At 39.3% G+C, this 18,953-nt stretch overlaps 2 protein-coding genes across 3 annotated transcripts in view; both read right to left on the bottom strand.

Annotated features, from left to right (window-relative positions):
- Window positions 1-601: 601 nt before the first annotated feature.
- On the bottom strand, window positions 602-6,100 carry LOC131934867 (uncharacterized). Of its 2 annotated transcripts, XM_059291016.1 has the most exons (7): window positions 5,899-6,100; window positions 5,487-5,571; window positions 4,106-4,206; window positions 2,849-2,936; window positions 1,980-2,123; window positions 1,681-1,919; window positions 602-745 (listed from the first exon to the last, which is right to left on the bottom strand). In XM_059291016.1, exons 1-7 carry the CDS (start codon window positions 6,039-6,041, stop codon window positions 688-690), a joined length of 858 nt encoding a protein of 285 aa, XP_059146999.1. In that variant the 5' UTR covers window positions 6,042-6,100; the 3' UTR covers window positions 602-687. The 2 variants fall into 2 exon arrangements, with proteins under 2 accessions (XP_059146999.1, XP_059146998.1); XM_059291015.1 differs by having other exon boundaries at window positions 1,681-2,123.
- Window positions 6,101-10,551: 4,451 nt separating this feature from the next.
- The window catches only part of LOC131934871 (uncharacterized), a 57,190-nt gene continuing 48,788 nt past the window's right edge, over window positions 10,552-18,953 (bottom strand). The window contains exons 6-10 of the mRNA XM_059291020.1: window positions 15,967-16,047; window positions 15,638-15,700; window positions 14,582-14,657; window positions 13,609-13,747; window positions 10,552-12,693 (exon numbers count right to left, since the gene is read on the bottom strand). Of these exons, the coding sequence (XP_059147003.1) occupies window positions 11,953-12,693; window positions 13,609-13,747; window positions 14,582-14,657; window positions 15,638-15,700; window positions 15,967-16,047 (1,100 nt within the window). The 3' untranslated portion in view covers window positions 10,552-11,952. The remainder of the gene's footprint in view (window positions 12,694-13,608; window positions 13,748-14,581; window positions 14,658-15,637; window positions 15,701-15,966; window positions 16,048-18,953) is intronic.

Genomic DNA, 18,953 nt, shown 5'->3' with positions numbered 1-18,953 from the left:
ATCGGTAAACATCAATCAGTAGCCTACATAGGTGTGTCGCAATTGAGAATTGAGATGTAGGGTAGATGGATCCAATGTTTTCAAGCATGGACTTTCTGTAGAAGACTCTTTTAAAGATTCATAACTGTCTGTACGTCTCCTTCGACAAATTATCGAAAAGCCCATCAGTATCTTTTTATTCTGGAAAACGATATAGATGTATCTATCTTCATCATTTTTCCCGTTGGGGCAGATGAAGTAGAGTTTACCTGTTTCAGCGACGCCGCCATATGAAGGGTAGTGTGCCCAGCCGCTTTTGTTTTCCCTAACGTGATTTAGATGCCCATTAGAGCTGGGTGGACTTAAAGGTCATTCTGCTCTAGACTTTGGGGTATGCAGTCTATCGTCCTACCGCTAGGCCACTCGGTCCCATATATATGTCCATAGGGTATATACATATATTTAATCTTAGAAAGGTTGTAAAAACTCCTGAGTTACCACACCATGTGACTTCCCTCCCCCCCCCCCCACCCCCCGACTTAGTTACGCCATTATAGTTAAGATCTTTGTCTCAGAAATATTTTACACTTAAGTATGAAAAAATAAAAGGTGAGATTATAAAGAATATATAAAACACATTTTATTGCACATATCTTAGCCTGTTGATTGGCAAGACTTAATTAATTAAGTTGACTAATGAGACGTCTGTCAGAAGAGAGCCCTGACGGCAGCAGCTACTACAAGCAGGACTGACAAGGTAGCCGAACTGTGGAGAGAAAGACATTTGGTGGGAATACTGAATACAGGCGGTGTGTTGTGTTGGCTATCTACATAACTAATGTGCCTATTTGCAGAACAAATGCGGCTATTTGCAGAACAAATGCGGCTATTTGCAGAACAAATGCGGCTATTTGCAGAACAAATGCGGCTATTTGCAGAACTAATGCAGCTATTTACAGAACAAATGCTGGCTATATCAGAGGCGTAGCGAGGGGGGGGGGGGGGGCGGGGGAACATATGTCCCCGGGAGCCGACCTTAGGAGGGGGCGCCAAATCGAAAGTTTGAGGGGGGGGGGTGCAAATCGAAAGTTTTGAGGGGGGTGTGCAAATCGAAAGTTTGGGGGGTAGGTGCAAATGAAAAGTTCGAGGGGAGGGGGGTTCAAATCGAAAGTTTGTCCCCGGGCGCCGGGAAGGGTCTCTACGCCTCTGGGCTATCTACACAACTAATGCGGCTATTTACAGAATTAGAGTTCACATCTTACAAACTAATGTTGCAAGCTATTTACATTATTATTGCTGATTGCTGCTAAATTATTGCTGTTCACAGAACTACTGTTCCTTTTTACAGAACTAATTTATTTACAAAATGAAAGTTCCGATTAATAGTACTAATGCAGCTATTTACAGAACTATTGCTCATATTTACAGAGCTAATGCTGCTATTTACATCATTCTTGCTTCAATTTACATAACTATACTGCTATTTATAGAGCCGATGCTACTATTTACATAATTACTGCTTCTATTTACAGAATTATACTGCTATTTCTAGAGTTTATGCTGATATTTACATAGCTAATGTTGCTATTTACAGAGCTAATGTTGCTATTTACATAGCTAATGTTGCTATTTACAGAGCTAATGTTGCTATGTACAAAACAAATGCAGCTATTTACAGATCTAAATATCTCTACAACTGACCTTATACTGCTGGCTTTTCCTTTTTTGGTGGAGCGTGATGGTGTGGTGGAGCGACGCGTGGTGGAACCACTTTTACCGGTTGTTTTCACGGTGGTGCCTGTGTTCCTGGTGCTTGACTTTGTGGTGCCTGAGGTGGATTTGGTGGTTGTCGTCGATCCGGTGAATTTGGTCGTTGATGATGCTTTGGTGGTTGCTGTGGTTGGTGATGTTTTAGTGGTTGGTGTTGTTGGTGATGTTTTGGTGGTTGGTGGTGTGGTTGGTGATGTTTTGGTGGTTGGTGGTGTTGTTGGTGATGTTTTAGTGGTTGCTTTGGTTGTTGTTGTAACGATTGTTGTGGTTGGGGATATTTTGCTTGTTGAAGTAGAAGCTGCAGGAGCTTGTCTTTTTTTCAGCGGATGAGACACATCTTTGGGACAAGCGTGTTTACTCGTCACAACAAAGTTCTGGAAATTAAAACAGACGTAGAGCCTACTTAATATACATAGAAACTGTTTTAGAGATAAAAAAAAATGTATTAATTCAATATAGTATGAACTGCTGATTTGGCGATTTCTACCATCCTACACCCTAATTAGCTCCCTAACACACGTTATGTCCCTGTAAATTATGTGTAAAAAATTAATATTCCATTGTGTCGAATTAAAAAAATAAAAAGTGTACACGTAATTTCATCATATATATATTAATTATATTCCCAATTTAGTAGACCCTTTAATATAATACCCAATAATAAAAAAAACAGAATCAATTATTTAACGCAGAGTCCCAAAAGTAAGATATCAATATGTAATACCCTCGACGTATAACATCTTAAAATTTCATACCCAAAAAGTATCCAATTTCGATACAACCGAAAATTGGCTTTATTCACAAAAGTTGTGGCACTGACACTAGCAGTGTGTGTGATAAAACATAACAGTGAGAAAAACAGAGGATTCACGTCTACGTCAGTGACGTTAAATTTAGGTGTTGATTAGTTTTAATATGGCATATATTGAATTATATTTATTCACAAGTGTATATACAATATGGCTATAGCCTGCGTATTCACACAACTACTAACCTATGAGGTGATTTTTTAGACGACTAATAACCTATGAGGTGATGTTGTAAAGACTTATTTACACAACTACTAACCTATGTGCTAATTTAGTAAAGAGCAACTCACGAAAGTTTTCGAGTCACCACTTTCCACCACTGTAAAGCTGGTGTCCTCACCACTTGAGCAGTCCAGATTTACAATGGTCGTGACGTCACTGTCGAAGAAAGTATGAACCTATTATAGCATGAGACTTCTGAGACCATCACCTAAATGTATCACCACTGAGACCATCACCTAAATGTATCACCACTGAGACCATCACCTACTTGTGTCACCACTGAGACCATCACCTAAATGTGTCACCACTGAGACCATCACCTAAATGTGTCACCACTCAGACCATCACCTACATGTGTCACAACTCAGACCATCACCTACATGTGTCACCACTCAGACCATCACTTACATGTGTCACCACTCAGACCATCACTTACATGTGTCACCACTCAGACCATCACCTAAATGTATCACCACTGAGACCATCACCTACTTGTGTCACCACTGAGACCATCACCTAAATGTATCACCACTGAGACCATCACCTACTTGTGTCACCACTGAGACCATCACCTACTTGTGTCACCACTGAGACCATCACCTACTTGTGTCACCACTGAGACCATCACTTAAATGTATCACCACTGAGACCATCACTTAAATGTATCACCACTGAGACCATCACCTACATGTGTCACCACTGAGACCATCACCTAAATGTATCACCACTGAGACCATCACCTAAATGTATCACCACTGAGACCATCACTTAAATGTATCACCACTGAGACCATCGCCTACATGTATCACCACTGAGACCATCACCTAAATGTATCACCACTGAGACCATCACTTAAATGTATCACCACTGAGACCATCACCTAAATGTATCACCACTGAGACCATCACTTAAATGTATCACCACTGAGACCATCACTTAAATGTATCACCACTGAGACCATCGCCTACATGTATCACCACTGAGACCATCACCTAAATGTATCACCACTGAGACCATCACTTAAATGTATCACCACTGAGACCATCACCTAAATGTATCACCACTGAGACCATCACTTAAATGTATCACCACTGAGACCATCACCTAAATGTATCACCACTGAGACCATCACTTAAATGTATCACCACTGAGACCATCACCTAAATGTATCACCACTGAGACCATCACTTAAATGTATCACCACTGAGACCATCACCTAAATGTATCACCACTGAGACCATCACTTAAATGTATCACCACTGAGACCATCACCTACATGTGTCACCACTGACGCCAGTTGTATCACCACTAAAGAAGGCACTCACCTCTCCCTTGACCTGTAGCTGATCACCTCAGCAGACCGGAACACTCCGGCCTGTCCAGCGATTGGTTGACCAGCGCTGATCACGTGATTGTATCTGCACCCCTGGGGCAAGAAATACATGACACAATCACTCAAACAATCATGACCTGCTAAACGACAATCGATTTACAATCCTTCACACAATCATTGAGACACCGTGACGTTTGTGGAACTATCATTCACAGGTGGGTTTTTTTCAGACGTTTTTCGTCGGGGTGGGGGTGCTTGAAACTTCTTAGGGGCGCACTTAAAATTACCAGGGAAGGGGTTTGGATAATGGTTATTTTTATATAAATTACATAGTTTTTTTATTACGTCAGATGGGTGCCTCTTCCCCCCGCCCCCGCCCTACCCCCCCCCCCCCCCTTAACGGAAGGAATGCATGAAACAAACTCTGATAACGCATACAATCACTGCCAGGACCTTATTATGCATGGAACTATGGAATCATTCACAGTAGGGTGTGGCAGATTAAGATTGAATACAGGCTGCAGTATGAAGGTGAAGTACCAAGACAATCAACCTTCACAGTAGAATGTGGCCGATTAAGATTGAATACAGGCTGCAGTATGGAGGTGAAGTACCAAGACAATCAACCTTTACAGTAGGGTGTGGCAGATTAAGATTGAATACAGGCTGCAATATGAAGGTGAAGTACCAAGACAATCAACCTACACAGTAGGGTGTGGCAGATTAAGATTGAATACAGGCTGCAATATGAAGGTGAAGTACCAAGACAATCAACCTAGACAGTAGGGTGTGGCAGATTAAGATTGAATACAAGCTGCAGTATGAAGGTGAAGTACCAAGACAATCAACCTTTGACCTTCACTGAACACGAACTCTTAGGCCACACCTGGCTAATCAGACGTCAAACATAGATCAAAGGTCATACAGTTAACATGAACATAAAGTGTGCAACATTTACAATTTTACAGTAGCAACTGCGGAACGGATATTACATGAACTTCAATACATCCAGTATACTTAAACGTCATTATCCAGAAAATACTTACATAGATGTAACTAAATCCGGAAAATTACTAGCATTGATGTTATTACATTCAGTATACTTATATATGTCATTACATCAAGAAATTACTGACATAGACATCATTTCATCCAGAAATTACTTACACAAATGTCATTACATCTAGAATACTTTCGTCATTTCATAGAAAAAAATTACTTAAACGTCAATACATCAAGAAAGAAGTTACACAGACGTCATTACATGAAGAAAGTACTTACATAGACGTCATTACATCAAGAATTACTTACATAAACATCTTTACATCCAGTAATTACTTACATAGACGAGCTTACATCACGAAATTACTTACATAGACGTCATTACATCCAGTATCTTGTTGAAACGTCTTACACAGCTGGAAGATGTAGCTGCTGTCTTCTCTCTTGTCAGTTAACCTGGGGATGGTGGACAGTGTTGTGGTGGTGACATTTAGCTGACATGATGTAGATGACCAAGAAGTAGATGACTAAGATATAGATGACAAAGATGTAGATGACAGAAATGAGTACACCCCATCACACTGAACCGTGACTGGTGACACATTGCTATGATCATTGGGGTTTAAGTTACCTTTTGGGTTTAAAGTCACCTATTGGGCTTAAATCTTAAACTTAATCACCTATAGACTATAGGGTTTTAAATCTTAAGTCACCTTAAGTCACCTAGAGGCCTATTGGGTTTACAATCTCACCTTAAGTCACCAATAGGGTTTACAATCTCACCTTAAGTCACCAATAGGGTTCAAGTCCATGACACGACCATCCTCCAGAGTACACCGACACACCCCACTCTGTACACAGGGTCGCTGACCAGTGGTCAGTACCACACACAGAGAGACCAGCAACAGGTACACATAGGACGCCATGTTTTACAGTCTGATGTCCAACACAACACAACGCAAGAGGGCGGGGCGGCACGCTCTGGTGGCTTATATACCTGAGGCTAACCACGTGACCTGATACAAACTTTATCAGCTGATAAATAAAGGAACAACGAACTTCAGCAAAAATAGACAAGGAGCTGTCAGCGTTTTGGTGATGACTTAGTATAGGTAGTGTGGGTCGTGGTCCTTCAGTTAAAGTTAAATTAGGCTCGAATAGTTAAGTATGAATGAGGGGGGTTCATGAAATTATGACCACTAGATATTTTTTTAATCTTTAAAGAGCTGCCCCTACCCTCAAACCCACGTGAACATTTTCAGATGGGGACCCAGGTTTATCCACCCCTCCCCTGGGGAGACCAAGCTGCTATTGAAACCCCAGGATGGGTCCCAGCTACACATGACATTACACGGACTAATTGTATACAGGTCTAGATGTGGAACAAGATTTTAAAGGCCCCACAGTTCAGGAGCGGAACGGCAGTGTCTTGTGTAGCCGATTTATTCGTCATCGCCTCGGATAGCGGAAAAAAAAAGTCGCAGGAACAAAGTCAAAGAAATAAAGTCAGTTTTTACTGAAAAAAAATGTTAACAAAAAGTCAAAGAAATATAGTCCAAAAAAGACACAAAGAATTTAAATAATTGTTGAATTACTTATTGAGAAGAAACTGTTTAATTTTGCGCGTTATACATTTAAGAGATGTTTTATGATTTTAAAAATATATTTACTAGCTTTTAATTCATTTAGGATCACAATAATTATCAGACTTTTTTTTGCCAATATGTAATAAGACGAGAGGTAATTTACAATTCAGCCTCTTTTTTTTTTTTAAATATTTATTTAACTCAATTTTTATAAACTAGGGAAACTATGTAAAGAAATGCAGAAGAAAAAAGTAAACATGTCAGTTGTTTGTAGAAGATGGGGTTATGGTAGAAGGCTTTCGGAGGGCAAACCACTATAATGAAGTCTCATTTTGCGCTAATTCTAGTCTTAATATACAACTTATTAACATAGTTTAAATCAATTGAATCCACTACGGAAATTACATAACTTTAAAAAAAAATCTAGACTACTCAATGATAGGCCTTTATTCATTCTTACTGTATATTTGTATATGTGTAACTAATTAGTGATATCTTTCGTGTGGCTTTTTGCTATGATTTTTTACTATGATTTTTTTCAAATGAATTTTTTCCTATGACTTTTTTATTTGGCTTTTTCCTGTGACTATTTCCCCGTGCCTTTATCCCAACAGTCACCACCCCTGCCCACCACCCCTGCCCACCACCCCGCCCACCACCCATGCCCACCACCCCTGCCCACCACGCCTGCCCACCACCCCTGCCCACCACGCCTGCCCACCACCCCTGCCCACCACGCCTGCCCACCAACCCTGCCCACCACCCATGCCCACCACCCCTGCCCACCACCCCTGCCCACCACGCCTGCCCACCACCCCTGCCCACCACGCCTGCCCACCACGCCTGCCCACCACCCCTGCCCACCACGCCTGCCCACCACCCCTGCCCACCACGCCTGCCCACCACCCCTGCCCACCACGCCTGCCCACCACCCCTGCCCACCACGCCTGCCCACCACCCCTGCCCACCACCCCTGCCCACCACCCCTGCCCACCACCCCTGCCCACCACCCCTGCCCACCACCCCTGCCCACCACCCCTGCCCACCACCCCTGCCCACCACGCCTGCCCACCACCCCTGCCCACCACCCCTGCCCACCACCCCTGCCCACCACCCCTGCCCACCACCCCTGCCCACCACCCCTGCCCACCACCCCTGCCCACCACCCCTGCCCACCCCCCCTGCCCACCACCAATGCCCACCACCCCTGCCCACCACCCCTGCCCACCACCCAATCTGTTTATCTACTCCACGCCATCGTACACCACAGGTCTGATAACAACCGTGTTAATGAACGTGTGTATCAACGGGCTGTTGCAAGTATATCTATAGATGTTCTGTCAAAACCACGTTATGTGTTAATGAACGTGTGTATCAACGGGCTGTTGCTAGTATATCTATAGATGTTCTGTCAAAACCACGTTATGTGTTAATGAACGTGTGTATCAACGGGCTGTTGCAAGTATATCTATAGATGTTCTGTCAAAACCACGTTATGTGTTAATGAACGTGTGTATCAACGGGCTGTTGCTAGTATATCTATAGATGTTCTGTCAAAACCACGTTATGTGTTAATGAACGTGTGTATCAACGGGCTGTTGCTAGTATATCTATAGATGTTCTGTCAAAACCACGTTATGTGTTAATGAACGTGTGTATCAACGGGCTGTTGCTAGTATATCTATAGATGTTCTGTCAAAACCACGTTATGTGTTAATGAACGTGTGTATCAACGGGCTGTTGCAAGTATATCTATAGATGTTCTGTCAAAACCACGTTATGTGTTAATGAACGTGTGTATCAACGGGCTGTTGCTAGTATATCTATAGATGTTCTGTCAAAACCACGTTATGTGTTAATGAACGTGTGTATCAACGGGCTGTTGCAAGTATATCTATAGATGTTCTGTCAAAACCACGTTATGTGTTAATGAACGTGTGTATCAACGGGCTGTTGCTAGTATATCTATAGATGTTCTGTCAAAACCACGTTATGTGTTAATGAACGTGTGTATCAACGAGCTGTTGCAAGTATATCTATAGATGTTCTGTCAAAACCACTTTATGCCATGTAAATAAACGACCAAGAGCTATCGATTAATATGTAACTGTGTAACCGGTGTTTGTGTGATGTTGCTGATGGCGGAATCACGCCATCGATGATGATGTTGTGGAGCGGTGTTGTGATGATGTTAACTATGGTGTTATCAAGGTGTATCGTATTATAGTTTAGTCGGATGATGTTACCTATCGCAGTGGCGTAGCGAGGTCGGGTGTCACCCGGTGCGGCACTTAATGGCGTCACCCCCCCCCCCCAGAGGAGCAGCGACCCTTCCCGGGGACAAACTTTCAAGTTTTAGATTTGCACCCCCCCCCCCCCTCAAACTTTCGATTTGCACCCTCCCCCTCAAGTTTTTCTCTATATATTTTGCTATTTTTTGCCTTGGTGTCACCCTCCTAAATGGTGTCACCCGGTGCGGTCCGCACGCCCCGCCCCTCGCTACGCCCCTGACCTATCTCATTACATAGGACACTTTTATAATTTCCGACTCACTGTCCTCAGAGAACTAGTCTTATTTCTTCTGCTTGTATCCTTCTATTCTAACTTCTCAGATTTCATTAGGCCATGACGTACAGGAAATCATGCCCGGGCCTGGTTCGAATCCTGGCTACACACGCCCATGATGGTGTGTTGTGTAACTGAACACATCACACCTGGGCGAGCTTCTGGGTCAGTGCGATAATCAAACAAGAAATCTAATCACATTGATAAATCTGTCGAGTCAAACAAAGGGCCGGTAACCCACCAACACACAAGGAGCAGGATATAAATAGTTGTTTCCCTTTACCCTTTATACAATGTCTATGTAATTTGATTAGATGAACGTAAACATACATTAAGATTCTAGAGTAGGACATCGTCTCCATGTGAAGCTACTGAAAGATGAGTTGTGATAAAATATAAGATCTGAAGGAGACGGTTTCATACTTTGTTGTAAAGTGAGTCACACTGTCGAGTACACTTATGTTCAACGCTGGTCTGGTCTAGTTTGTATCTTAGGGACAACGTACATAGTTAAGGTCAAGATTTTAGTATTTATGAATTATAATTTGTTACTTAACCTAGAATAAAATTTAATTGGTATCTGATTTTTTAAATTTAAAAATTGCACACCGATCACTTTACTAACTATAACTGTAACTAGGTATAGTATAAAGAGTTAATTCCATCCAACTAAAATTGTATAAAGTGTTTTGTGTGAATATCATGTCTCATATTTCTAAAACTGTATAGGTTTTAGTGTGTAAAGAGTTATGTCCCATATTACTAAAACTGAATATGGTCTATTGTCTGAAGAGTTATTTCCCATATCAGATCTGAAAGGTAAATACGTTCATCACTTGATAAGGCCAGTAACAACAAAGGGAAGTAAATTTAAGTTATATTTACGAACATTGAAATATGATAGAGTATTTTTTCAAACAGTAATAAAAAGGTTATACAGGCATTCAACACATGATGTACATTTAAGTGAGTTTTAATGACATGTAGATGACATATAAATGACAAATAATGAGAAGGCAATGTAAATTAACGGTAATGATTTTAATTTTTAAAAAAACATCAAAATTTTGGTAAATAATAATTAAAGTTTGAATGGTTGAATTCATCATTAGGTCAAATGAATGTGAATGTCATCTGAAAGTAATGTCATCTTTGTAACGTCATCTTTGTATTCAAGTCATCTGGGTTAGTCATCATCATAGTGTAAGTAATTTAGTCTTCCATTTATAAGTCATCTTTATGTTCAGTCAATCAATGAGAAGTCATGTTATAATATAATACAACACTGATTGGATTTTATGTCAGCTTTAGATGTCATATGACAATCAACAAACAAAATATATTTGAAAAATTTAAATGGTCAACAGTTGTATTAAATCTGGCCGTAGTAAATAATACGTAAAGATTAGCCACACTACAAACAGTTTATTGGATAAATAAACAACTGGGATGTTTATGAGCCTTTTTGTTGGTTGTGTATTTATATATATATATATATATATATATATATATATATATATATATATATATATATATATATATAAACACGCTACACATGCCCCAGTGCCTATGAATGTTTATAGGCCAAGGAACTAATTCACTTTACAGAAGTATTCTAATTACCTATCAGAAGTGTTTGCTAACTAGCCAAAAAGTTATTACTAACTGTGATATCATATTCTTATTTCAAATTAGTTTTGATATATATTATTCTACAAATTCTTTTTTATTTTTTTCAAAATTGATTTTTCAACAATTTTCTCTAAAAAAACAATGACGGTATACAGAAAAAGACTTCATAATTTCCTCTGTTTATAATGGGCAGTAAAGGCATGTTGGAGTGGTGTGGTCAACTAATACAGTACACTGGTACTAACCAACAGGTTTTGAGTTCAATACTCAACTTAGACCTCATGAGTATGGGATTTATATAAACAAAGTAAAAAAAAACTGGATATAGAACTAACCACACTCTCCCTTCGCACACCAGGGTCACAGAGACAGGTGAGTTCATCTTCACCTGCACTGTCCACCATCACGTGGGCCTACAATAAAGCTAGCATTACATTTGTCAATAGATGGATGAAACAAATACATGGGTCATCACAGCTTTGGTGGACTGTGTCACTTCCCAATACATCTGCCAGTGAATTCTTCAAGGTGTCTTTCCTCTCATCAATAAAACCTATACATTTGTGCCCCATTTAAAAAACAAACAACATAATAATATTATATCTATCTTTTCTAAATAGATGAGAAAATTGTTCAATGGTAAGCATTAACATAAAAACTGAATTAAGTATAATAAAGATCACATTGACAGTAACAGTTCAATACATGTATTATGTAACAGTGTGTATTAACACAATTATCAACATTTTTATAAATGAAATAATTATTTTAAGGTTCACAGCAACATGATGAGCCAAGTATACAATATTATTTTGGTTCCAGCAAGTCTAAACACTTTCTCTGGGTGGGGAACAACTTGTCAAAGTTGATGGAAGTGTATTTACAGTGAAATGTGAACTAAAAACATTTTTTTGTTTTCAATTTTTGATTATTTTTTTTTTAACTAATTGTGCTCAAGGTACGTAACCCATGAAAATCATACATCCAGTAAATAAACACGGTTGTCGCCCTTGTATTCCCAATGTTTTAAAATGAATTACTATATCACATTCTGTTAACAACTGTGCTTCTCAAACAGCTGTATGCCATTCTTCACAATTCCTTTAGACTTGTGCACATCCCTATATGGAGAGTGTTTATAATTGTTGTTTTTCTTTTCCTCTGTCTGGAAGTTATTCCTAGAACTTTTCATTGGCAGTGTTTTAAATCCATCCTGCACATTTAAACCCTGCGACGTACCCTGCTTAACTAGTTGAGTTTTTTTCAACGAATGCTTCCCGATATCTATAATATCAATCTTCTGCTGAGATGGTTTTGAACCTTCTTCTGATTTACGTCTAAACATCTCCACGGATGACGGATGGTTGTCAGGTAACGGAGGGGACGAGATGTTTAATGTAGGAGGCTGTTTAGTGCTGGAATATTCTCCGATTGGTTCGTAAGCAGAATACCCATCATCCTCTGGGTGGGTGAGGGAAGTGGAAGCAGACAGGAGATGATCTCCAGGTCTTGGGTTAATCCCACCTGGGATTATATCCGGCCCAGAGTTTAAATTCTCCCTCTGTATTTTATCTCTGTCGTGTTTAATTTTAAACCTGTTGAGTACTCCACGTTTAGGTCGCGGGTCAGCTATCTCCTTGTAGTGGTCCTCCCCGCTGAGCACGTCATGACCTTTGATTAGGTTTTGACCGGAGTATAACGGAGGTTTCTGTGGGCTGATGAAGGATTCCACTTCAGCGTAGGGGGGAGATGTGGGTGTGCCACCTCTCTGGGAGTAGGGGATGGCGTCAATTACCTGGTGGATGTAAGAAAACAGTTTTATTTACATCAGAAATATTTTATTTTACAAATCTCAAATGTGTGTTATTTGTTCTATGTCAAGAGTAATTAAATTATTCTCAACCATCAAATTTATAGCACACAGATTAAAATATAAATATTTGACTATAAATCTAAAATAAAAGTTTGAAACTCTAAAGTTTTTCTCAAACATTTAGATGCGATTTCAGTACTCCTTCTATTATCTGAATATTTACCAAAGCAACACAAGTAAATTGTGATTAAAAAATTATCTATTATTATTTAAAATCTATTTTTAATCTTTATTGCAATCTCACTTTATCTTCTCAGACACCCCAACAAAACCCACCCCTAAGACTGTCTAACAAATCCCACCCCTAAGACTGTCTACTGTAACAAATCCCACCCCTAAGACTGTCTACTGTAACAAATCCCACCCCTAAGACTGTCTAACAAATCCCACCCCTAAGACTGTCTACTGTAACAAATCCCACCCCTAAGACTGTCTACTGTAACAAATCCCACCCCTAAGACTGTCTACTGTAACAAATCCCACCCCTAAGACTGTCTACTGTAACAAATCCCACCCCTAAGACTGTCTACTGTAACAAATCCCACCCCTAAGACTGTCTACTGTAACAAATCCCACCCCTAAGACTGTCTACTGTAACAAATCCCACCCCTAAGACTGTCTGCTCTAACAAATCCCACCCCTAAGACTGTCTGCTCTAACAAATCCCACCCCTAAGACTGTCTGCTCTAACAAATCCCACCCCTAAGACTGTCTGCTCTAACAAATCCCACCCCTAAGACTGTCAGCTTTAACAAATCCCACACCACTGAGACTACTCTAACAAATCTCACCCCTAAGACTGTGTGTGATCTCACATACAAGTACATGTGTACTCACCTCTGAGTAGCTGTCTGCTAACTTAGGTCTTGGCTTCTCTGGTTCCAGAGATGAGAAGAATGTCTGGTGGCGCTGGATGCTGGGGTTGGGATCTGACGACACGTAGTCTGCTGCAACACTGGCCTGTAGCAGACGACATCTGAAGCCACGGAAACTTTTCGTTAATCCTTTTTATACTTTCTATTTTAATTCCTATTTTGGAACATTTTCATGCAAGTATTTGCTGTTATAAGTATTTGTTTTTTTTTTTAATTTTAGTTATGTAACTTGAATTTAGAAGAGCATTGTATCTTATAGCACTCTAAACCTCATATACATACAGTAAATGTTTTATATTTAGTGTTTTTGGCCGATAAAAAATTTCTTTGTACTTTTCTGTATTAATGCTTAGATATGAATATATTTTATTGGAACAATTTTTATTTTTATTTTTGGAAAACAAACATGCTGTAGTATAATATCTATCAGGAACAAAAATACTCTAAGACTAAAAAATGATATGGGACAAAATTTGTTCATGAATAAAGATGTTCTGTTATAAAGTTTTGCCGGAACAAAAAAGGTTCTGGGACAATCTTGTAAGAAACTTGTCAAGTTCTTTTTTGAACCTGATGGTTCATGGGGTGTGAGAAAGTAGAGTTCACATGTTTCATGACCGCTGCATATGTCACGATAGCGTGGTCAGCACTATGCCCAGGCGCCTTTACTTTCCATAATATGAGTTGGGTACCCATCAGAGCTGGGTGGACTCAGTGATGTTCTACAAACTTGAACCAGGTATCAAACACAAGACTTTTGGGTTAGTATTTGTAAGATCTACCACTCGACCACCCCATTCCGTAAATTAATGACAAAAAAGTATTCTGGAGCCAAAATGTTCTGGAGCCAAAATGTTCTGGAACCAAAATGTTCTGGAGCCAAAATGTTCTGGAACCAAAAGGTTCTGGAACAAATATATTTGTGCCCAACTCACCTCACACAGACAATGACCAGAATGACCAACAAGACAGCAGCAATGCCACTTATGATGGACAGCATGATGATCAGAACTAGAGAGTTAGACAGGTAAATGTTAGTTTCATGTACAGTGTTATACCAAGCTGTTATCTTTTATTTACTTTGTTTTTATAGCATGTTTTTTTTTATTTACTGTACAGTTATATACCTTTTTGTTATTTATTTACTGTGTGTGTTGTTATTTCTCATTTTCTGTATAGTATTCTAGCCTAACATGTTGTTATTTCGTTTTTATTATACAGGCAGAGTTTCTTCCAGGCATCTCTTCGGGGGTCGGCTACGCCCCCCCCCCCCCCAAAAAAAACTCTACCCCCCCCCCCCCCCGAACGAAATGAAATTTATTATATAATTTATATAGAAAATATATACTTTTAACAGTGTCCCCCCCCCCCTTCCGAAGAAAGTCTGGAAGAAACACTGTATACAGGGGCTACTGTTACACCATATTGTTATTTGTTATTTACTGTATACGTTATTATTTTTATTTGTTGTATGCTGGCTACTGTTATACCATGTTTTTGTTATTAACAGTATATTATTAAGCCATGTTGTTATTGGCTGTATTGGGCCTCATGTTATATCATATTATTTTTAGAACTAGAAATTTATGAAGTTATATGTAAGTTATATGTTAGGAAGTAATGTGATAGTATGATGTTATTTAAAATAACATGAATTAAAATTAAAAAAAGAATTAGCGAACCCCAAATCAAAAATATTAACCAAGGTTATTTTGATCCTTCTTAAGGTTTGGCTTAACTACCTTTATAACCCTAAACTTGAACTTAATATGTTAACTTAGCCCTATAGGTCTTACTCTATAAAACATTATAGCAAATCGCGTTCTGAGATTATACAAACAACACCAAACGTAAAATAACCCTAACCTCTAACCTTGACCCTAACTATTGATATGTTACAGTGAGTTAAACCCTCTAGGTCCTCCTCTATAAGTTAATACATTACACAAAGTCTCGCACTAAGATTAAACAACTAAGTTTATAAAACTTACTTTCTGAATTTGATTCCGCAACATCAGACGTGGAATTGGTTGCTGTAGCTGTCGATGTGGACACTGAAATGTAGGTCAGAGTTCAAGCATTACAATTATAATCCATGCTATATCAAAATTGATTACAATAAGCTGATTTAGATTAACAGTTTGAACACAAGAACAACGAATGAAAACGAAGTCTGGTCCTTTTGTCCTACACGTAAACAAATCAGATTTCAAATTTTGTAAACAAAGTTCATTTTAAGCTGTATGTACTAGCTAAGTTGTAAACTGTGCTTAACCATTTAATTAATTAATTAATTAATTAAACTTGTTTACATACTTACCAGGTGAATTCATGATGCTATATTTAGAACAGGTGTGTTTGGCCTCGTTTTTTGACGCGCTGATTTCGCTCAGTGACTTGACTAAAACATAAACAATTTAGATCTTCAGCAAACACATAGTTTATTTCCTAAACCTGATCTAATTTCGCTCAGGGACTTGACTAAAACATAAAACTAGTTTAGATTTTCATCAAACACATAAACCTAATCTAATTTCACTCAGTGACTTGACTAAAACATAAAACATAAAACAAGTTTAGATCTTCATCAAACACATAGTTTATTTCATAACCCTAATCTATCTTTTAAAAGGTGTTAATAGGTTATCTTGTTGTATGTTTTCAAACCAAAATATGTGAGGAACTATGTTGAAATGTTTTCAAACTTCCATATGAGCCGGGCCAAATATATCAAGTTGTTGAACGTTGAAAGGTTAAAGGTTAATTACGCTGTTCTGATGAATACTTCTTTAAACATTTCAACGTGTAAGTTCAATTAGTTTTCCTAAATTAACCATCCCCACTTATTCGCATCACTGGTATAGACGGTTAGAGATTAATTTAAGTGGTATACCCACTCCCCACCCAAACCCTTACCATAGCTCCGATTATTACACTGAACCAGCCCGGGGGGGAGGACTGGCTGTGTTCAGAAGGCCCGGGAAATAAATAAAGCGCTTCTCAATTTAAATCTTCATTGTGTATTGTTTTTTCATCAAAGACAAGAACCGATGCTTACAAACTGAGTTTCTCCCAGACATCTCTTCTACCGCCCCCCCCCCCTGAATGAAATGGAGTTTATATAGAAAACATATACCAGTGTTCGCCCCCCTCTCCCCCCCCCCGGAATAAGTATAAGTCGTCTGTCCCCCTAAAAATATCAAGTGCCTTCCCCCCCCCCCACGTGTCACTTTATATTTGAAATATTCAACACTAACAAAAACGACAAATTGGAAGGGCTGACTAGATAAACGCATAGTTTGTTTTTAAATCAAAGCACTATTAGACCCATTATATCCCTGATCATAACGGCTCACCCAACAGCTTATCCTGGCTAGCAAGTTGACCATTTCAGCCGTATCCTGGCTTTTGTTAGAGGTCAAGGTTAGGGTTAGGGTGAGTGCAAAGTATAGCAATATAGCACCCATGTAGATGCTAAAGATGTCAAGACTTTACATTAAACTTGACCCTAGCCTTAATCTTAATTCATAACGGCCTATACAGCCCAATCATTCAACGCTTCCATGCAATAGATATTTCGCGTTAACGTATCCCCGCACGTAAATACGGTTAGTGTTAACAGCTGACGGAAGATAGGACAAAACTGCGCATCACGTGCACACAAAACAACATCCTGTTTTGTCTACAGCTGATAAGGATTTACTCCAGGATAAGATTAAGATTAAATTATCTCTGACCAATTTTTTTTTCTTATTACTTATAGATTGAAGAGACAGTGACAAACTGACTCAGTTCGTATCTTAACTAGATCTTTGTGTCGAGTTAACCTAAGCGTTGGTCATCTTCAAAAGACGTTAAAAAACAGTAATTGTTACATGCATTTCTGGACTATGTTAATTCTTTTATACTGTATTTTATTACAAGTAAGCATATAACATAACATGCACTGAAAGATGATGGAACAAGGAATTCTCAAGGAGAGATTTGATAATACAATCGTAACACAAGGAGAGGCACAGCTAAGATAGTTGGGAGAACCGGATGCGGGGAGGGAGGTGGCACTATCAGCAGCGATAATTTGGTCTGGATAAATATAAAGGGCGATAAATTTGATTGTGTATCGCCCAACAAGGATGTCTTCAGTGGTACCTTAAAAGGTGGTTTAAGGCTACATCACTCCCAACATTACTAAATTATATTAAAACGTTCTACTTTAAATAAATTGATGACATCAGTTTCTATAAAAGAATTTGATTTAATCAGTACACATTGTGTTACTATTAGCGTCGCCTTTTGAAGTTGGTCAAGTGGAGTAATGAACAACTTGACCAGACCATGTTTAATCACGGTGTTTAAAAATGTTGATGCGTGGCGTGGAGTAATGAACAACTTGAGTGGACCTTGTTTAATCACGGTGTTTAAAAATGTTGATGCGACGTGTGGCGTGGAGTAATGAACAACTTGACCGGACCTTGTTTAATCACGGTGTTTAAAAATGTTGATGCGACGTGTGGCGTGGAGTAATGAACAACTTGACCGGACCTTGTTTAATCACGGTGTTTAAAAATGTTGATGCGACGTGTGGCGTGGAGTAATGAACAACTTGACCGGACCTTGTTTAATCACGGTGTTTAAAAATGTTGATGCGACGTGTGGCGTGGAGTAATGAACAACTTGACCGGACCTTGTTTAATCACGGTGTTTAAAAATGTTGATGCGACGTGTGGCGTGGAGTAATGAACAACTTGACCGGACCTTGTTTAATCACGGTGTTTAAAAATGTTGATGGGTGACGTGACGTGGCGTGGAGTAATGAACAACTTGACCAGACCATGTTACTCACGGTGTTTAATTAAAAATGTTGATGCGTAGCGTGAAGTAATGAACAACTTGACCGGACCTTGTTTAATTACGGTGTTTAATTAAAAATGTTGATGCGTAGCGTGAAGTAATGAACAACTTGACCGGACCATGTTTAATCACGGTGTTTAAAAATGTTGATGCGTGGTCTGGAGTAATGAACAACTTGACCGGACCTTGTTTAATCACGGTGTTTAAAAATGTTGATGCGTGGTCTGGAGTAATGAACAACTTGACCGGACCTTGTTTAATCACGGTGTTTAAAAATGTTGATGCGTGGCGTGGAGTAATGAACAACTTGACCGGACCATAATTGGACCTTGTTTAATCACGGTGTTTAAAAATGTTGATGCGATGCGTGGCGTGGAGTAATGAACAACTTGACCGAACCATGTTTAATCACGGTCAGTGGGCGTAGCACGAGACACAGGGAGCTCTATCTAACAG

The sequence above is a fragment of the Physella acuta genome, unplaced genomic scaffold (assembly GCF_028476545.2).
Source record: "Physella acuta isolate Inbredline_101_S28 unplaced genomic scaffold, ASM2847654v3 ptg000119l, whole genome shotgun sequence".
Taxonomy (NCBI): Eukaryota; Metazoa; Mollusca; class Gastropoda; family Physidae; genus Physella; species Physella acuta.
The sequence above is the reverse complement of the archived record's forward strand: the minus strand, read 5'-3'. Positions and strand labels throughout refer to the sequence as shown.